Raw genomic sequence first — 22,723 nt, 5'->3', positions numbered from 1 at the left:
AGTTCAGATGCGAAGGAATTATATAACGAGGGCGGAGCCCGAGTGATATAATAATACGCATCTGAACGAAAACCAATGATTTACTCAAGAGCAAATCACTAAATGAGATATTTTATTTCGATTCTAACGCGTTACCAAGGATTTTTAAATATATCCTTGACGACATTCATTAAAAATTTGCCCGTTTTCAATCGGTGTCTTTTCCAGCGCGCCGCTATGCCATTTGACGCCATGACGTAATAATTGTGACGTCAGAACAGTGATTTGTTGTATAATAATTCACTGTTTTCTGCCTTCTTTGTTTAATAGGAAAATGAATCTGATCGTGTTAGAATTTTATTTTTATCATTACAAAGCAGAGCAGGACCTGTTGTACGGCTACTTTATGCTTATTGTGAAAACCTACACTTATTACAAGACTTTTCATACCTTATAAATATAAAAAAGGATACATACAGTAGACTTTTAAATGGGGAGTCTGAACAGAATTTCTAGAATAGTGTACATTTGTATTCAAAACTGATAATATGGAATTCATGCTTCTATAAAATAGAAACACAGTGTAAAAGGACAAAAAAATATACAGGTAAATACAATGCAGTAGCGAATGTTTTGTTATATATCTTATAAATTATTTTTATCATTATTTTAAATATTTTTTACTATATATTCATTCAGTTGTGGCATATTGTGTGTACAAGTTTTATCTTTTAAGTGTCTTAAATAGAATTTTTATGAACATGCAGAGTTTTTTTTAATTCCTTTATTGATCTGGATGTAAGAAGTTCCTTATATTTCAGTGTATTTATTCTAATATAATAACATCTTTTGATAAACTGTTTTCTTTGTTCATGGAAATACTGGCTGTTTAGTAAATAATGAATTTCAAACTCATCCGACACATCTCTACTTAAACACAGTGGACATGTTCTTTGATTAATATCTTGACCTATCCATCTTCCGGTTTCATTTGGAAAGAAGTGGTTACCTGTTCTAAACTTAATAAGCACTGATGACTCATATGTAGTCAATGTTATTAGGCACTTCTCTATTTCAATTGTTTCTTTACAAATTGAAAAGTTTAGACCCTTTGTTGAATTCTGTAAAGATGCTTGCCAATTTTGCAGATTTTGATAAAGTAAGGTACGTTTTATAATGCGCTTTATATTTTTATTTTGGAGTTCATGCTTATTTAACCAGACATCCATTCTGCCGGTTTGTCTAAAAATGTTTTTTTAATAGTATATAGTTTATCCATTTGATTCAAAATTTGGAAGATTTAACATGTACTTAAAATATATACGGTAAGATAATTTATCTTGTTTGCCTGTCATTAGCCTATTCCAAAATGCAATCATTCTGCACTTAATAGTTATTTCTAATGGATATCTTCCTAGTTCAGCATAAAGCATATACAATGGTGTGCTTTTTCTTAGATTAAATATTTTTCTTAAGAATTCGGTATGTATTCTTTCTAATATAATAGTACTTTCATAACCCTTATATTCCAGATGAGTATGTAAGTAATGGCAAAACTGTGTTATCAAAGAGTTTTAAAATTAAGTTCATTGGTAAATTCAGGTTAATATTGATTCTTGCATAAAGAAGATGCATTGCTTTCCTTGCTTGTTGTGCAAGATGTTTTCTTGCAGTTAGGAAACTTCCAGATTTTTGCGAAGAATACTCCTAGAAATTTGTATGTATTGACAATATCCAATGTTGTATCTTATATCATGATGTTATGCTATCCTTCAGGAAACATTTAAGGGTGGATATTTGTCTGAGCAACTTGTCAAAACCTAATGACTATTGTGTCTAATGAATGTAGTTCAGCCTTTTATCTGTTTAACGTTGATTTTGATGGTGAAAACATTTTTCTTTTTAGCCGGGTTTTCGAAGAAAAATCCGGCTTGTAGATTTGGTCTGTTTTAGAGGATGGTTGGGCGGATGGATGAAAGTAATGAGTCTCATGTTAACCTTCTTTTACAATCAATATCTGGACAAATATTTAACCTAGGGCCTTGAAACTTAATAGATATATTGATCTTGATGTGTACATGACCCCTATTGATTTCAGGATTACTGGATTAAAGGTCAAGGTCACAGTGATCCGAAAATTTGAAAATATTTCTCTATGATATCTGGTAATGTATTTCACCTAGGACCTTGACATTTCACAGATATGTTGGTCTTGATGTGTATATAACTCCAATAGATTTCAGGGTTACTGGGTTAAAGGTCAATGTCACAGGGATCTGAACATGTTAAACTTTTTGTTCACTCAATATTTTGACAAGAATTTCGTCTAGGATCTTGAAACTTCACAGGTATGTTAGTCTTGATGTGTACATGACCCCTATTGATTTCAGGGTCAATGTGTCAAAGGTCAAGGTTACAGGAATATGTACAATACAAATGTTGTTCTTTTTACCGAAATTTATTTCTTTAATTTCATTATCTACCCGTCCATTTCTTTTTTTCCCTTTTCCTTCAATACTGCCTAATTAATTTGGGGGTTATTTAGTGTATGCAATTATTAGAACACCTAATTCGGAAAACTCGGTCAAAATGCCATCAGGCGCTAGCTGCTTGTAATGTGTGACATAATTGATGATTTACTTTGATTATTACAAGATGCTTTTTTATGCATTACATACCAAATAAAGTGTTGATGTACACAAATTCACCACATTAGTCCATATACTTACATGAAAAATCTTTAGAACTTTTTATCCTTTATAAAGATACATTACTGTCATATTTGCAATAAAGAAAACAAAGTAAATGAACAATTAACTGCGAAATCAGATATCACCTTTGCAGCTAAATGTCAGTCGGCTAAAACTATGGTTTGTGTTTCATTTCTCGGCGATTTGCATGCTGTCATACATATTCTTTGCTAGTGGTATTGAAATGATGAAAGTATTACAAAAGCTGATAAAAGCTAAAACTTTTCAAGAAAGTTCCAGATTTTGGAACATCAAAAGGGAAGCAGATCCGGCCGACTGAGTATTTATATAAAATAGCCAGCCTGCTTAGTCCAATAGGGAAGGCGTATTTCTACGGTTCGAGGGATCGCGAGTTCGATCCCGGGCCGGGCGTATGTTCTCCGTGACATTGTGTCTGAAAACATTTGTCCTCCACCTCTGATTTATTTGGAGAAGTTTGAACAAATGACATTCATTTAAATATGTTATATTTCAAGGGATTGAACAATTTGGTTATTCTCATAAATTTTAAAAAGATACCATCATTATCAAAATGGCCGCCAGAAATAAGATTACAAACATACGTAAATATGGAGAAGATATAGCTGTCCAAATAATCATTGCTGTTACATAAGTCGTCACTTTTTCTTTAAAATAATGTCCGTTGGAAACAACGTTAACAATATGAGCTATTTCTTTTTTTTTGTCAAGAGGATGCCATTTTTAAAATGTTTCTTTTTCTTTTTTTGATTTAACTTCGCACCGACACATGATAGGTCATATGGCGACTTTAAAGCTTTTTTTTTTTTTTTTTTACCCGTTTATTATCTCCGTAACCGGTATAATAGGGGTCGGAGAACCATCCGCCTATAAACCTTACAATATTCAATACTTCAAATATTTAGATATATAATAAAAGTTACTACATGCATACACAATACCGTACATAATACCATATTTACAAACAGTTGATGATATTCACTAATTGTATCTTTTCTGGCACATAAAAACAATTTGTGATGAATGTATGATGCTTTTGATGTAAAAAAGGAAATAAATTATAAAAACAGTTGATGATATTTCTAACTTAAGATAATAAACGGACCTCAAGAAAGACAATGGAAGAAAAAAAACTGACAGAAATATAAGAGAAAAAAAAAACTGGAAAAAAAACTGAAAAAAAAGAGCTGCCCTTTTCCTACTATCACTGGATTTTAAATCTAAGTTTTTGTCAATAATGGATATTATAATTTCTTTCTCTTAATCAGGGTAATGGTTAGTAATCATATATCAAGTTTTTGTAACAAAATTGACCAGTTTTCCTCAAAGTTATGAAGATCGTTGTTTATCTTGGCGATATACTTCATTGTTATGAATTTTTGTTTTAAGTATAAAACAGACGATGGAGTATTTAGAAGTGGTATACAATTTTCTTTAAATTTTGATTTAAAGATGTAATACTTAAGCAATAAAGAAATAAAGCTTCCTTTAGAGTTATCGTTAACAAATGAGAAAAGAAATTGTTTTTCTTGTATATTCAAATCTATTTCACACTCACTTCTCATCCATTGTTTGATGCTTACTATAAAATTATAAATAATTGGACATGAAAAAAAGATATGTTCTATTGTTTCCCGCTCGTTTTTGCAGTAAGAGCATAAATTATTATCTATTTTATGTATGAGATGTAAAAATGAGTTTGTAGTAAGAATATGATGATTTATCTTAAATTGAAAATCTTTTAACTTTATTTCTTTTATTGTCTTTAACTTTTTGCAATAATCTTTAAATTCGTCATCGGAAATCCCCATTGATTGTACCCATTTGTTTGGTACCACGACACTCTTTGTATTTGTAATTGTAGCGTAAAAATACTACTAACTTTTTTATCTTTTATTACATTTTTTAAATACGGATTCAAAAACATGATTGTCTTATATTTAACAAGGCAGTCTGAAAGACAGCTAAATCCCCCGCCACTGCTATGGATAGTGAAAGGGTAAATCTTTGATTTTAGCTGTGACCTTGACCTTGAACTGACATGGCTGACTCATAAATTCTGCACAACGTCTTGAAGAGGTGATCATTTGATCCAAGTTTCATGAAAATCCTTCAAGGGGTTTAGGAGATACAGAGGTGAAACCTTTGACCTTCAGTTGTGACCTTGACCTTGAGTTGACATGGCTGACTCATGAGTTCTTGATGAGGTGATCATTTGACCCAAGTTTGATGAAAATCCTTCAAGGGGTTTAGGAGATACAGAGTGGACACAAAATGGAAGGCTCAAACCTTCGACCCTTAGTTGTGACCTTGACCTTGAGCTGGCATGGTTGATTATAATTTCTACACATCGTTTTGATGAGGTAATCATTTTACCCAAGTTTTATAAAATTCCTTCAAGGTATTTAGGAGATATAGAGCGGACACGAAATGGAAGGCTCAAACCTTTGACCTTCAGTTGTGACCTCGACCTTGAGCCGGCATGACCGACTCATGGGTTCTGCACATCGTCTTGATGAGGTGATCATTTGACCCAAGTTTTATAAAATTCCTTCAAGGGGTTTAGGAGATATAGAGCGGACACAAAATGGCAGGCTCAAACCTTTGACCTTGAGTTGTGACCTTGACCTTGAACCGACAAGGCTGACTCATGGGTTCTGCACATCGTCTTGATGAGGTGATCATTTGACCATTCCTATAATCCCTCCGCCACGGCGGGGGATTAAAAACCTCATTTGCGTTTTGCCTTATTATATTTTTCCATTCAATTGATATGTTTGAAAGAACACGGTGCAAATCTATAAAAGTTCCTCTTACCGAGTAAATGGTTTTAAGATCTTCTAAGTTATAAAAATTCCCATTATTGTCAAGTAAATCTATAATATATATGATGTTTTTCCGGTACCAGTTTTCTGAATATTCTGTTTTTATTCTGAAACGGTGGTTATACCATAAAGGCGAGTATAAAATATCTTCTAAATCATTGATTTCGCAACATTCAACAAATCTACACCAACTATATTGAGCACATCCCTCCAAAATGAATTATATACTTCTCTTACTAGTACTTTTACATATTGCGAGCCAAAAGAGATAATTTTATCAAATGAAAACGTTAACAGAGATTTCCAAGTGTCACAGTTAAAAATAGCTAATCTCCTAATCCAACTAATTTTCAAACTTTGAATAAAAGATTTAATATTAATCATGTTCAGTCCCCCAAATTCTATATTCTTTGTGACAATTACTCTTTTTATTCTGTCAGGTCCGTTGTTCCATAAAAACTTATAGGCAATAGTTTCCAATTCTTTAATAAAATAATCAGATGGGTCAAGTAGTGCAATAAATATATAGACAAACTTTGATAAAACAATAGATTTTAACACAGTTACTTTCCCAAAAAGGGTGAGATTTCTTTTTGCCCAAATATCTAATATATTCCTGCATTTTTGTAATATTTCAAGAGCATTTACATTCCAGATATCATATATATTGGCAGAACACCGGACACCAAGTATCTTAATTGGTTTTTGACTCCAATCTAATGAGTTGTCTCTACATAACTGACGTTGGGAATTTCTAAGTGAACCTATCCAATAAGCTCTAGTTTTTTCTATATTTATTTTTAAACCCGACATTTTATAGAAGTTATCAAGTGTAACCAGACAATTTCTAAGAGATGCCTCGGTTCCGTTTAAAAATATCTGTGTATCGTCAGCATATTGACTAATTTTATATTGCTGATTTCGCAGGCTAATACCTACAATACTATTGTTACGTCTAATCATTAATCCCAGTACTTCAGAACATAAAATAAATATATAAGGTGAAATTGGGTCACCTTGTCTGCAGCCTCTTTCGAGAAGGAAAAAGTCGGATAAATGACCATTTTGCAGAATGCACGTTTCACTTCTGTTTTGGAATAGACGTATCCATTTTTTAAAAGAATTCCCGAAATTGAAGAAATCTAGGGTTTTGTGTATAAATGTCCACGAGATAGAATCAAGAGCTTGCTGGAAATCTATAGAAAGCAGAAGACCAGGCAAATTTTCTGAATTCGTTTCAAACATAATATCGTAGATAAGTCTAACATTTTCTCCAATAAATCTGCCAGATATAAAACCTTTTTGATCTTGATGTATTAATTTATCCAAGAATATTAAAAGAGAGATTGGTCTCCAATTTTTCATCAAAAATCTATTTTTATTTGGTTTTGGAAGACAAGTTATGACCCCTTGTGTCTGTGTTACTGGGAAATTATTTGTTTGATAGGCAAAGTTTAATGATCTCAGAACAAAATATGCAACATCTTTCCAAAAGAACTTGAAAAACTCTACAGTAAATCCATCCAACCCGGGGCTTTTATCGTTTTTCATATTTTTTAAGGCACCACTTAATTCCTCAATTTCAAGCTGGCCTTCCAGTTTTGCAGAATCTAAAAAACATAATTTTCTGGGATTATCTCCAATAGTATTTATAAAGGTGTTTCATCTACATGTATATTATTTTTATACAGCTTTTCATAGTAACTGTTTTGATATTTTAAAATGTCTTTGGTGTTAGTGTATTCAACATTATTTTCATCTATAAGTTTATTAATTGTTTTGCTTATGAAATTTCTATTTTCGAGATCGAAAAAATAGCTTGATGGCTTTTCTCCTAAATTTTCATACCTGCATCTTGACCTAATCATTACACCCTCAATAACCTTCTGTCTTAATGTTTCTAGTTCGCTTTTCTTTTCTTGTAGTTCGTTAAATGTACTATCATTTCTATTCATAAAGTTAGCGTTAGTGTTATTTTCTAAAATTTGAATATCATTTTCTAGATCTTTTTCCCGTTTTTTTTCTCTTTTCTTTTTTTCGGAGCAATATTTTATGGTTTCCCCTCGAAGAATAACTAAAAAGGTTTCTAGAAAAAGTTGATCATTAATATTTAACTGAATATGTTTGTTTTTAAAAGAATTTCCGTTTATAGTGTCCCCATCATTTTCGTTATCTTCCGTTCTATGTTGTTCGATAAGATTTTCTAATGTAGTTTTAACCAACTTAATATATGTTTCGTCTTTTAGAAGGGAATTATTGAACTTCCAGTAACCCTTTCCTCTTAAGTTATCGTTAAACTTAAGTTTTAAAGTAATACCGTTATGATCTGACCTATAACTAGGAATAATATTCGAGTCTATTACTAAGTTCATTACACTTTCGCTTATTAAGAAGAAATCGAGTCTCGATTGTTTCTTTGTTGGATTCTGCCTTCTCCATGTATATTTTCTTTTATTTTCGTTTAGTATTCGCCAAACGTCGATAAAACCCTCATTTTCAATTAGATTCATGACACTTTTTCTAGCTCTTTGATTATTAATTGTGTTATAATTTTCATTATCTAGATCGGGATTAATTACCAGATTCCAATCTCCACATATTATGTTAAAATCGTTTCCAATGTTTAATATTTTTTGCTTAATATTTTCATAAAATTCTGGTTTATCCTCATTTGGACCGTATATATTTACCAAAGTCATTCTATGATTATAAATGCAAATATCTAAAATAAAATAATTTCCGTACTCATCTTTAAAAACATTCTCAACTTTATGCTCAAAATTATTTCGCAAAAGTATCATTAAAGCTTTAATGGTGGAGGAAGACCCCGGGTGCCCCTCCGTGCATTATTATCCCCCGACGAAAGTCGGAGGGGTATAGTTTTGGCGTTGTCCGTCCGTCCGTCCGTCTTTCCGTCCGTCCTTCCGTCCGGAGCCATATCTAGGAAATGGTTGGGAATATTTACATATTACTTCATACACATGTTCATCACTGTGAGTTTTTGCGGCCCGCCAAGTTTCATTCAGATTGCCCTAGTAATACTAGAGTTATGGTCCTTAGAAGTTTCTAGTGTTAACTATATAGGGTACAATAAATATGGCAATTTCTGCATCATAACTTTTGATATATTTGACCTAGAACTATGAAACTTAAGCAGACTTTAGATCACCATAATGTGGTTGTGTACACACATTTTCGTTCAGATTTATTTTGCAAATTAAGAGTTATTGCCCTTTAATTGTATAAAAATCCACCTATTTGTACATAACAAACTTACCATTTGGTAGAATTTCATTAAATTTCTTTCATTCTTTTCCATGAACATTTATTGTAAACATGTGAAGTTGTGTACCCACACCTGGTCACCCCCTTACCTTGATCACACCCCTCCCGATCCCTCTCCACCCCCCCCCCCCCGCCCGCCAAAAAAAAATCCTTATTTTAGATTTTTTTTCAAACAAACGTAATATACATGTTCACCACTATGAGGTTATGGGGCCTATCAAGTTTCAGTCAGACTGCCCAAGTAACACCAGAGTTATGGCCCTTAGAAGTTTCTAGTGTTAACTATATAGGGTACTATAAATATGGCAATTTCTGCATCATAACTTGATATATTTGACCTAGAACTATGAAATTTAAGCAGAATTTAGAGCATATAATGTGATTGTGCACATATAGTTCCGTAGAGATTTCTTTTGTAACTTCAGAGTTATTGCCCTTTAATTGTCTAAAAATCCACATATTTGTACATAACAAACTTATCGTTTGGCAGAATTTCATTAAATTTCTTTCATTTCTTTTCCCTGAACATTTATTATTAACATGTGAAGTTGTTCACCCACACCTGGTCACCAACTTGCCTTGGTCACACCCCCACCCCCTCCCACCTCTAAATTTTTTTATTTTTTTTTTCATGCCTTATTTTAGATTTTTTTCAAACCTTCCTTGAATACTTATCAACATGCAAGTTGTACCATTCCCCCACCTCGCATTTCAATAAACTGCATTTATTTTTAAAAGCTAAGCTTATTACAGTAAGCATATCTCATTCAAAATAAATTCTTTAGTCAGGATCAAAGTATCATACATTTATTATGTACTGTTAAATTAAACATTCTGTTAAATTGATTTTGACTAATGAAATTATTTGCTTCTTATTAACATCCTTAACTTTTTGCCGGATATATTTTTTTGCCATTCCTCACCACAGACCCTTTCGACGGGGGATACCAATTCATCGAATTTGCTTGTTTCATCACGAGCGGGCGCCTGGGTAGAACCACCGACCTTCCGTAGGCCAGCTGGATGGCTTCCTCACATTCCTAAAATGGCGTTAAGATAATATAATTTAAATGGTGCTTTTATTTCTTTCAAAACTAAATATATTTTTCGAAATTTTCAATCAGATGGTTTTGAATGTACCAAATACTTATTTGCATCAGAATGGAATGTTACATATACAGTGTACCAGAGTAAAATAACAAGCAATGGAGAAAAGAAGCTATAATGAAACTGTCACTTTTATTTGACAGTCAAATGAAAAAGAACTATAATCTTTTTCAAAATTGAAACGATTTATATAGCTTTATGTTTAAATGCAAATTACATTTTGTCAGAAATTAGTTGAGTTTTTAAGACCTCTTTTTAATTAATTAATTAAAGTACACATCCCAAACTGATTGCACAAACGGAAATGAGCATATACAGTCCCATACCTATTTTATGCTACATATTATATTTGATGTACTTTTTGGTAATACTCGAACGTTTTGCCGTTTTTATGAAATTAAAAAAAAATCGAATATATTACAATGCCAAATCCCTTCAATTGTCTTCAGCAAAAACCTTCAGGCCTCTGAAACAGTGCCAAAATATTAAGAATTCATTTTTAACCATGCATGAACTATGAGATCGGTTCAAATAATGCATGAATGGAAACAATCTTTGTGGATTTTTGTGTTTTAACTTTACTGCTTTAAAATACCCCATAAATTTTAAAGCCAATTTTGACAACATGACACGTAAGAAATTATATTAATATTATAGGTCTTAGCACATTCGTGCGTTTATTTTCTCTATGAAATTCTTTTAAATTTTATGCAACACATTAATTAAAACTTTATTGGTTAACTGATATCTCCCTACATGTACAAATTGAAATATAACACATGAAACACAATACGTGAGAAATTCAGTGAGAAAACTAAGACCTGGAAATTAAACTGACTGCCTCACTAACATTTTGGAATAGACTTAACAATTTTAAACGGTATTCGCAGACTAATTAGGATCTCCAAAATGGAGTCTTAGTATTTGAACACTATGTAACCATCGCAACAAGAACGTCCTATACCTTTGATTTTTTAACATTTTGGTGACAAATCATTGTAATTTTTATCCTTTTCCTCTTTTATTTACAATATAGTATTTTTACATATTCATTATTTTAAGCAAGCATAGTATTTTATCTGTAGCAATTTAACAAATGTCAACACTCTATATAGTTACGTAAAACAGTTCATACTATATGATATGAAATACAAAATTAACATACTACAAAACATAAACATCCATAAAATATTATATAAAAACACAGATAAATATTAACAAGGTCTAGTCTTCCAATTTTATACCGCGTATTTACTGCTTCGCTAACACAATATATCAGTTTTATCAATTGTACTTTGAATATTTAAACACTGCATACCACTCATCGAATCATCTTTGTTTTTACAACGTATCTGCTATTACTACCAATGAAAGTCCTTTATTCCTTTCGAAATAATTTAAGTTATTCTACAGTTATCCCTTTTATACATGTATATGTAATTGGAAAAGTAAACATGATTGGAATTAATACCGTTGGCTACATAAATAAACCGTACTCCATCCTTATTCCTCCTACACAGATAATTTTAAATGTCTTTATAGGAAAATAAAATCTGTAGAAAGATCCTTTTGAAGTGGAAGCATAGAATGCAACCATGAAGAATAATAGCAGACTCGATTTGATTGAGGCAATGAAATGTGCAACACCTCTCACGCCCCCTGGCACCGGCTTAAGCGGAACTCTGTTACACATCTCTAGAATGGACTCTATGATCCCAAAGGATCAAAACTGAAACCACGGTATGAATAACAGACTTATCTGCATGTACATGCTATTCTTTATATGGTAATGGAATCGATCTATGATTTACCTATATTATATTCGAAAATTCTGGAGATTCTGTACAATTCAATGACGAATGCTTTCTTAACCTGACAAATCCAACTTAAATGTAAATTTCACTTGCTGTCAGAAAACTTTCTTTCGCCTTCTGAATGAATAAAATTTATGATCTTCTCAATACTTGCGTTATTCATCGGGCAGGTATAAATTCCTTTCCCTGTCAAGAAAGCGAAGTCGCATACACCCCCTAACATTGTATACTCCTTTCCGGTTAAAACTTGATAGCTCGCTTGGTTAGGTAGAGCATGCTCATCTTTGTGATGAAATATCAGCAACGACATTTTGGACGTTACTAAAAAGGCAAAACAAATGCATGAACCAATAATTTGCATTTAAATTTGTTTAAGGTGCTTACTCATAATATACGTGCATGTTTTAGCAACTACTTTTGCATGGCTATAAAATTCCAACGCAAAACGCGCAAAGAGACTACCATACTTAAACAAGAGCACCGCCTACGGATGCCATCGCTCGTCTGCAAGTGCGGGGTAATATGTAAGAAAAGAGTTATAGTTCGGATTTTCGAAGTACAAAAAGGGCCATAATTCTGACAAAATACAGGTGTGAGTTATGATTCTTGGCCTACACTATCCCTAATAACGACAAACAAGTGTGCAAAGTTTCAAACCTGTAGCTCTTACAGTCTTTGAGAAAAGGTGACATAAACAAACCAAAATTAAACAATATACTCAAATTTTCTAACCAGAAATAGGGCGATAATTCTTAAAAAATGCATATCAGAGTTATAGATCTTCGCCTACATAGTCTCCTAATGATGATAAATAGGTGTGCAAAGTTTCAAAGCTGTAGCTATTGCACGTTTGAGAAAAGATGGGCCTAAACAAAACATTTAATCAAGAAACTCAAGTTTTCTAAGTATAAAAGGACCATAATTCTGAAACATGCATATCAAAGTTATGGTTCTTGGCCTACATAGTACCTAAAGATGTTAGACAAATGTGCAAAGTTACAAAGCTGTAGCTCTTATAGTTCTGTGAGAAGAGGTGGACCTAAAAATATATTTTAACTAACTCCGACGCTGACGCCGAAGATCAAGTGACGACAATTCCTCGTAGAGTTTTTTTTCAAAAAGAAGACGAGCTAAATATAATGATTATAGAAAATTATATAATTACTATTTAGGCCTTGTATTGTATTTGCTGCATCTGTTCCGATTCTTGAAGCACAGATGCATAGAAGCAGTAGTGGCATGTTTGGATTCACGTCGGTCGCGTTCATTCGTTTGATGAACTCTAATTCAAGCTTGCCCTCTTGGTCCATTTTACTCTTCAGCAAACAAATTAGCTCCTCTTCAACAGTCGTAATTAGCCCACCTCTCCGAGTGTAATAAATTTGCACTAAAATAAAGGAAACGCAGATTGTAATCATTGCATCTTGCATTAAATAAAATCAATATCCGTAGAAATATTAATTGCATGATCTCATATCATTAAATAAATCATTATCGATCGTTGAGCACATTTAGATGAGTTGTGTCTTTTGAAATGACATCTGTGATATACATTTAGCTTTTTATTCTCACTTAAATCTAAATAATTCTTCATGTTACCTTGGATTACCCTTTTGCTCTTAAACTTTTCAAGCTCTTGCTTTAAGTTGTTTTTGTCTTCCAGAAGACGGGTATTACTGCGTTTCAATGAAGAAATAGTTGATGCAGCACTTTCCATATTTTCCTTCAGTTCCGAGTTGGCGTGATTTATTGCAGACAGCTGTATTTGCAACTCTTCTAAGTCCTTTTCTTTCCTCTGTATTAAATTTGCAAATTCATCCCGTTCAGTTTCTAGACATTTCTTCTTTTCTTTTTCTTCTATAATTGTTTTTAAATATAGCTTATTTTTTTCTTTATGACTCTCTAAGTCACTCTGTGTGTCTTGTAACTGCTGTTTCAATGTTTCTCTTTCTGTTGAAAGGCGTTCAGTCTCGGATATGAAGTCTGTCCGTGCCTGTTCTAACTGTTGTTTCATGTTTTGTTTTTCTGTTGAAAGGCGTTCAGTCTCGGAACTGAAGTCTCTCTGTGCCTGTTGTAACAGTTGCTTTTCTTTTGAAAGGCGTTCAGTCTCGGAACTGAGGTTTCTCTGTGTCTCATGTAACTGCTGTTCCAACTTCTTGTTTTCTGCTGAAAGGCGTTCAATCTCGGAACTGAGGTTTCTCTGTGTCTCATGTAACTGCTGTTCCAACTTCTTGTTTTCTGTTGAAAGGCGTTCAGTCTCGGAACTGAGGTTTCTCTGTGTCTCATGTAACTGCTGTTCCAACTTCTTGGTTTCTGTTGAAAGGCGTTCAGTCTCGCAACTGAAGCCTGCCTGTGCCTGTTGTAACTGCTTTTTCAATTTCTGATTTTCTGTTGTAAGGTTTTCTGTCTGGGATCTGAATGATTCCATTTCCTGTATCTGCAGTTGCAGCTTACTCACTTCTTGTTCCGCTGATTTCAATGTATTTGTTTTTTCTTGAAATTCGTGAGTAAGTTTCTGGAAGTCATGTTTTAGTTTTGCCGTGTTAAAATGTATCCTTTCATCTTCTTTCTTGTTTATTTCTGTTTTAAGTCTTTCTATCTCATAGTCTTTCTCATCGATATGCTTTGAATGTCGCTGCTGTTGTGCAGTTAAATTGGTTTCTAATTCAGCTCGCACTTTCTTCGACTGCTCAAGTTCTGCAATCAAGTTTTCGACTCTTTTGTCTTTCTCAGTTTCGGATGACATGTAACGCTTAATTTCCTTGTTTTTGTCAGCAACTACGTTGGTAAGCTCTGCTTTCAAAGTTTCTACGAGCTGTTGTGAGACTTTCGTTTCATTTGTTATAGTCCACACCTTTTCCCTTAGTTCAAAAGTCTGTTTTTCTAGTTTTTCTTTTTCTGTTCGTAAATTGTCACTCAAAGCTTCAAGTACTATATTTTTCTCTGTCAGTATAGTATTCTCTTCACGTAAACTTCTTTCATTTCTGTTGCAAAATTCGATGTCCTCTTTCAGTTGCCTGTTTTGTTCTACCAATCCTCTAGTAGCTTTTTCAAACACCGGCTGAAATTCGTTTGACTTTGACAAATATTTATCTAATGTTAAGCCTGGTGAGTCTTTGATATTGGTACATTCGATTAAACGAATGGACTCCCTGGTAAAATGCAAAAAGTCACACAGTGATTGCGCCGCATTATCTTTATTGTGCAAAACAGTCGTCTGCAATAAAAGGCAAACATACTATAATCAATTTAAAATATAACATTGAAAAGACTTGCTTCCTTTTTATACGCCCGAAGGGACGTATTATGTTATGACGCTGGTGTCTGTCTGTCCGTCTGTCCGTCCGTCCGTCTGTCCGTCTGTCCGTTAGCAATTTCGTGTCCGCTCTGTAACTTTTGAACCCCTTAAAGGATTTCTAGGAAACTTTACACAAATGTTCACCACACCGAGACGATGTGCAGAGCGCATGTTTTGGATGTCTCGCTTCAAGGTCAAGGTCACACTTGGGAGTCAAAGGTCATATCAGTTTGTTTCGTGTCCGCTCTGTAACTCTTGAACCCCTTGAAGGATTTCAAAGAAACTTGACATAAATGTTCACCACACCAAGACGACGTGCAGTGCGCATGTTCCGGATGACTTGCTTCAAGGTCAAGGTCACACTTAGGGGTCAAAAGTCATATCAGTTTGTTTCGTGTCCGCTCTGTAACTCTTGAACTGCTGGAAGGATTTCAAAGAAACTTGGCAGAAATGTTCACCACATTGTAACGATGTGCAGAGCGCATGTTCCGGATGACTCGCTTCAAGGTCAAGGTCACACTTAAGGGTCAAAGGTCATATATGAATTTGCTTTGTGTATATTGCTCTGCATTGCAGTGTTCTTGTTTTTATTTGGCAGGTCTCTTTTTTGTACTTACAATATTTTTTTTTTGAATTACTTCCGTTTTATGTTACTATAAATAGCTTATTTTGAAACTTTTTTATTATTGGCCGTAGGGAAAAACCGAGACCACGTTTCTGTGGTACAACATGGATGGTACCTCCAATTTTAAGGTGTATTTTTACATACCTGTACCTGATAAGGATTTTTTTGTAGACTTTGAATATTTTTTTTGTGGACTTAGATTTGTTTTTTGAAGTTTTCCTTTTGTTGTTCCAGTCCTTTGGGACTACAACAGTCAAGTTCTTAAAATTTTGCTCCCATCCTATGATGTAAGCCTTCGGGCGTATATTGCCCCGCTTGGCGGCGCTCTTGTTTTAGTTTGCAACCATATTTGTCTTGACATCATATAGTGACAATTCTACCATACTCAACAGATACAGGAGAACAATCGAGCTTACACTAAAATTGACGAAACACACAACAATTTCATTTGATGTCAGTGTTATTGCAAACTGAGCTATTAAAAACAGTCACATTTGGTTGCCAGTGATATATCGTATTTAGCAGGGTGGCAAATACTTTCAGTTCGTTTCTACATCGCATTTGAAAGCTACTAACAACATGTATAATTTTTACATTCAATCGTCAGAACCTTTGATACATCCATCCATTTAAAATCAGGCATCAGTCGGTAAGGTTGTGCACATACAAATGGAAAACTCTGGTCAGATAAATGTCAAGTTTGGGTAATAATGGCATTTGTTGGTCAGTTTTGATTTTTCAATTAAAAAATCACCCATTATACATCTTATTTATATCGGAAATAGTTTTACACTTAATAAAATGTTGCTTATACATTTTACCCGTGTCTGTTGGACTAATATCATTTTAACGATGATCTTGGCAGATTACACTTTAATAAGTAAAAGAAAAAAAAAACACAACTAGTTGGGTTAAAGAAGTAAAATTCCTACCATAAGCAGCATTTGCTGGTCCAGGAACAAGCGTTGATTATCCAATGTTGAACGTGCAGTAGCGTCTGTATTTATAATAATAATTAATTGGTAAAAACAACAGTGATGAATCCATGATGGATATAGGAACGATGACCTATTTAACATTTATGTTGAAAACAAATCGCTACACTGTAAACTAAACTCGTTGGACAAATTCTCAAACAATATATATAGATATTCACTGGTAGCAGGTAAAAGATTGTCTGAACTGTTTGAACCAACACCATTACCTTTAAGTAACATGTGGCCGAAATTTAAACATTTCTATTTTGAAACAGATTATATTGTCACACCAAAAATGTACAGTCAGAGTAAGTAAAATTAACGCGTTTAATTCGTTCCATTGTGAGAATAAGTCTCTTTAAATATTTAAACTCGTGTTCAAAAAAGCCACATGAACACTGATTCAAACCAACAGCCTGTGTGGTATTAACTGTTAAGGCACTGGTAATGGAAAAAATGTGGATATTTATCATAATCTACACATAGATTGGTTTATACATAATTTATTTTAGGCCGATTGTGAAGCAAGTTCTACAACCTATATTAAACACTCTCGGCACCTCATTCCTGATGGAATCCATCGCCACGAGGGTATGAGAGAAGAGAAGACCGTGTCCCTTTTAATGCTGGGCGTCAAGCAAGGGAGCTACTGGAAATCAAAATTTGTTCGAAAGTTGGTACTGTTCGAGAGAAAGTCCCAACAGGCTATGCAGCATGTTACATGAAGAAATTACTAACACATGAAGAACAACAATTAAAAAGACAAATTGCAGATCTATCAAGTAGTCAAGCCTTTGAGTGGCTTATGGCCTGATTTATTATGGTTCAGAGTTCAGATGCGCAGGAACTGAATCACGAAGGTGTAAGCATCCAAACATCTGAACAATGAATTGTAGAAAATAAAACGATAAAACACACAAAGACCTTGATTGTTTTCATTCTTACTTGCTCTTTGATGAAATATTTGATAAACATTATGCTAGAACTCATATATCCGAGTAGTGATGCGACATCATAATTTACGTCATAAATCCATTGAATATCGCAGAATAAACATAACTTTACCCTCTTTGCTTAACTGGTAATTAAATTGCGCCATGTTAGAATATAATATGAACAATAAATTTTCGTTGAGTTTGAACTATTTATATTTAATTTAACGAAAAAAAAATAATACATAAAATTGAATGTCTATAATGAATAAATGTTTACCTGGTGAATGGGTTTCCTGACTTTTCAGATATTCTGTCAAAACACCAGCTGATGCATACCAACAATCCAGAGAATATGCTAAACTGACCATCGATGCATCTATTATTTTCTCTTTTTCCTAAAACGAAATAGGAAAAAAATGGTAATGTTTTAGCAAACATTTGAGAACAACAACTTTTTAACACGTTTTTAACACGTTTTCATTAATATATTGATGTAGTCATGTAAATGACTTATCTAAAAAAAAAACACACACACATCGCGTCTTGAAAATAGAATACATACTACAATTCACGATAAGGTAACTGCAATATTTTAATTTATATTAGGTATAATTGCTCGATAAATGCACGATAAATATTATTAATGAACATTGTATAAAATGTAAAAAAATCTCTAAGACTAAATCTCTGTTGTTGTTTCAAATCACTCATACCAATTTAGTATATCTGACGTTGTTTATTAAATCCGTTATTTAACTTAACGTATCAAATTCTTTATGGAAGAAAAGGAGAATGTTTTAATTGTCAGTACATTCAGTTATTTTTAATACCAGCATTTATAAATACGGGAACATAGTTTGTTGAACTGAGTCATAATTAAAATGCATTATTTGTATAACTTCGGTTTCCCGTCGAGATAACTGTACAGCCATCAGTATAATTATCAAGAGGCTATGAGCAACCACAATATGCAATATGTAGAATCTTATTACTCATCAAATTTACGTTTTGTAACAAGAGTACAAGTTACCACAAATGTTCACGTATGCTAATAATATCTATAATATAAATGTACCTTACCATGCTAAATTTCTATAATGAACTTGTCCATCTTCCATTTTGTACAATACCATTAACTGTTGAAAGGGGTACTAACCAAAAAGGTACTGGCTGAATAGCGAACAGTTCAGATCATGATCAGACTGGATGGATGTGCAGGCTGATCATGATCTACACTTATCGCAATTGCAGAACTAATCGTGTCCAGCATGGTAAGGGTTAAACATATACATAGTCACTTGTCTACAAATTGAATTCAGTTTATTGCTTTAATCGTCTTACCAAACATTTCTCTACTTGTGCTTTGCTGACATTTGTATTTCCCATTCTAACGGTTCAATCAGACACCAATAAAAGATTGCTAAAAGATATAACAATCACTCTTACTGTGAAGTTAGCATACTGGAATCTGAAAAGAAAAGTAAACATACAAGATTTAAAATTCACATGGCATTGGATTTTACATACATATACTGCTATCAGAAAATGATAAAAGATAACATGCCTGTGGTGATTCGTTCTCCACCTCAAATTCATGAGTTGTCACCTGCTTTCAGGTAATAATAATAAACGTTAGGTTCGGCCACTCCAAATTAACAGCATTAAAGAAAAAAGCGAGCAAACTCATAGTCGACAATATTACTGGAACTCACAAATACAAACTAATTGTCAATGAGTATTTTGTTATCGGTAAGATATGTCTTCAATTTTATAACGAATTATAAAGGATATTTTGTCAAATGCAAAAGCAATGATTTTGTTCTTACTGATTGAATCCTATGTCAGATCAGCACATGCACAACTTAATCTTGTAAAGCTGTAAGTAAGTAATCAAGCAAGCAAAGTAAAGTAAATCAAAGTAAAGTAAAGTAATATAAGATAAGTACTTTATTATAGTGAGCTGTGTAAAACGTTTCACAAAGCGTATTAATAATCAGTTGAAAGTAAAGTAAAGTTAAGTAAGTATTTTATCATACTGATATCCGTACAATGTTTCACAAAGCATATCAACACTCTATTTAACATACCAATTGGCACAATGGACTTATATCTCCTAGTATATATGACGCGATATGATATCATAGACACTCAGGGTCAGGACCCCCACCCCCACTCTCCTCCGGCCTTACCAACCTTCAGCCAATATCTTTAGCATTATAACACGTGACGGTCATGAAACGGGTTTGTAATTATTTAAGTATTTCTAAAATTGCACATTTTTACCATCAATGCTCCTTAAAGTAAAGAATTGACACTAGGAAACAATAGTCGATTTAGCTTTTAAATTAGCACCTATTTATGAACCCCTGATATCAATATCTGGGTCTGTAACCATTCTGTCAAATGACAACGGTTTTGACAACCAAAAACCTAGCTAATGATTGATGATGAGGTAATTAAAATTTCTAATTATAGAATAGGTTACGAGGCACTAAAATTAGAACCAAATGCTGGATCTTAATTAATTAATAAATTTGATAAGATGTAATAAATTACTGTATCGATTTCGAATACAACCTTAATACCGATTCCTTCACTTTTTTGAATAAGAGTTGTCCTCTATTGACCATGTGTCTTTATTATTATTATTATTTATTAGAATGTGAATCTCATGTTTATGCTATGTACATACTGAGAATTTAATAATAAACTTGGAAACTTGGACAACCGGTATTTGGGTTCCGACGAGAAATCAATAACTATCATAAATCGATTTTGAAAACTTCCTTGCGAAATGATCCCTGCTTTGTACTGGGCAGTCGGGGACCAGAATTGGACTTGATGATCCGATTTAATGTAATCGTGACTCATAAGCGTATTAATTTTGGTAATCGATTTATGACACGCACAATACAAAGCGCGGGGTCCTGCGCATTGAAGTTTCCAAATGTCAACTTAGTTTCCAAATGTCGACTTCACAGATACCTTTTGATAATTATGTTTTAAACTATGTGTTTCGGCATAAGGCATTAAAAAGTTTAAAAAAAAACTAAATCAGGCTAGAGCTGTGAAAATATAAAGGAAAGACAATTGTTGAATCAAAATCAATATTCCTGTCCCAAACGGGTATCATTGTTATCGGAGAGGTCTATCAAGACCTCTCCATAGTGTTGGCTTTCAAACTAGGAGGATTTAGACTACTCTATTAATTTTACGGCGTTAGAAACCACTTTCTAGCGCAAATTACGGTGAGCCAGTCTAAAATGGCCGAATGCGCTTGCGCACAAGTAAGTTTTGAAATCCTCTAAGACGAAAATAATTGTTCGTTTAAAATAAAAAAAATATAGTGTAATACTATTGTTATAAATGTTGGAAACGGTTCAGTTATTAACAATATATATATAGATATATATTTACTATTCTTTGTTCGCAGTGTTCAAAGATATGCACATGAATTGAATCACGTTTAAATGTATTTCGTTCAATTAAATGAATTTATTGTTTAACTGGCGGGTTCGTTTGCCCCGTTCGGAAGATCTGCCGGAATAAGAAGAGTTCTTCTAAGATGACTTATTGATTTTGAGGTCATTAGGTCATGGTCACAGTGACTATGACCTCTTATAGGTCACAGTGACCTGCAACAGGGAAACTGTTTTTCGTCTATAGCACAACCTATCATATAATGACAATTGTTATCTATGTCTCTGATGACAATTGTTATCTATGTCTCTGATATAACTTTAAAAGGAGCAACACTGGACCTCTCCTTTGTTTCTTTTTTAAAAGAAGCCAACTTGTTGTTTGTTATTAACTTGGCTATTAGCGACCGCCTATATGTGCCATATTCTTTGTCTTTGAAGAGAATGCGGATAGAACTTACCTCACAGCCACAGATCTTTCGGACTCGGTGTACGTTGAACATTACAAACGGACCGATAGCTTTTTACAAAAAGCTAACCTTGTAATACTAAAGTCAGTAGACTTTAAAGATGCAGTATACCATAATATTATATACCCTTCTCAAATGCGCTCATTTGATTGGTCGAAACGAATGCACGCGCGGGTCCGCAAAACGCGATATTGACCTGCAAAAGTGATAATGACTCTTGTGATATCACTTTTTCTTATATATATGAAATATCGGCCAGTCAAATGAATGCATTTTGGAAGGGCATATAATATAAAAATTATAGACTTATGTTTCGGTCAATATGTGTTTTTACGGACCTGCAAAAATGATACTGACCTCGGACTGCGTCCTTGGTCAATATCAATGTTACAGGTCCGTAAAAACATATATTGACCTAAACATAAGTCAATAACTGTATAATATTTGAATACTCAACTCAATGTGTTTCCATATTTATTCCTCTATCCAATTTAACGACAAATGGTTATATATTACAGGAACCGTACAGTACAAAACACTGCCCATAGACGTATGGTAATGAGGTTACATGTAGATGTAAGCGAGATTGAGCACTTTTGTATTTGCCATTATTTGAGAGTGTTTCATTATCAATAATCTGCAGCTTTAAAATACATGTTTCTGTATTAAAGTATCAGGCGGAATGTATGAAAATGGTTGTTGACGGTTTATGTAAGGATTTTTAACTGTATTTGAAAAAGGCTCATGAGAATAGAAATTGCACATGATTTTCAATACATATTTAGGATGAGGAATTCTAAGTTTGATATTTGTTAAAATAAATGAAAGTAAAACAAATAAAGGATTTTTTTAAAAGTTAGATATTTTTTAATTTAAACGATGCATTTATTTACATTATACTGTGTATTTATACATGTATACAGTGTGTATTATTCTAATGTAATGCATAGTACTGTTAATACACATGAGCTTATTAATTTTATGTTTTACATAAAGTTAACTCTATGAAGTAAGTGTCCATGTTTTTAAATTTTAATTTTGGATCTAATATACCTTTAATTACTGCATCCTTTAGTGAAATGAGGTCATCAGTAAAATGACCCTTTGATATCTTCATCTCCTCAGCTAATATACTTAGCCTAACTTAAAATTATTATCATTCTATGAAATTTAATTCATTTACCTTGTGTTTTAAAACTGATCCATATTGACTTTGTAAAAGCGGAAGTTAAACAAATTATCGGGTTATTTACTTTCTGT

At 33.2% G+C, this 22,723-nt stretch overlaps 1 protein-coding gene across 2 annotated transcripts; it reads right to left on the bottom strand.

Annotated features, from left to right (window-relative positions):
• Positions 1 to 11,198: 11,198 nt before the first annotated feature.
• On the bottom strand, positions 11,199 to 22,712 carry LOC123537478 (nucleoprotein TPR-like). 2 transcript variants are annotated; one of them, XM_045321213.2, is made up of 7 exons: positions 22,647 to 22,712; positions 18,916 to 19,042; positions 17,852 to 17,969; positions 16,595 to 16,659; positions 13,339 to 14,956; positions 12,905 to 13,126; positions 11,199 to 12,060 (listed from the first exon to the last, which is right to left on the bottom strand). In XM_045321213.2, exons 2-7 carry the CDS (start codon positions 18,958 to 18,960, stop codon positions 11,825 to 11,827), a joined length of 2,304 nt encoding a protein of 767 aa, XP_045177148.2. In that variant the 5' UTR covers positions 18,961 to 19,042; positions 22,647 to 22,712; the 3' UTR covers positions 11,199 to 11,824. The 2 variants fall into 2 exon arrangements, with proteins under 2 accessions (XP_045177148.2, XP_053389402.1); XM_053533427.1 differs by having other exon boundaries at positions 22,517 to 22,656.
• Between the last annotated feature and the right edge of the window lie 11 nt (positions 22,713 to 22,723).

Source organism: Mercenaria mercenaria, unplaced genomic scaffold (genome assembly GCF_021730395.1).
Source record: "Mercenaria mercenaria strain notata unplaced genomic scaffold, MADL_Memer_1 contig_2777, whole genome shotgun sequence".
NCBI lineage: Eukaryota > Metazoa > Mollusca > Bivalvia > Venerida > Veneridae > Mercenaria > Mercenaria mercenaria.
This window is presented reverse-complemented; position numbering and strand designations above follow the sequence as displayed.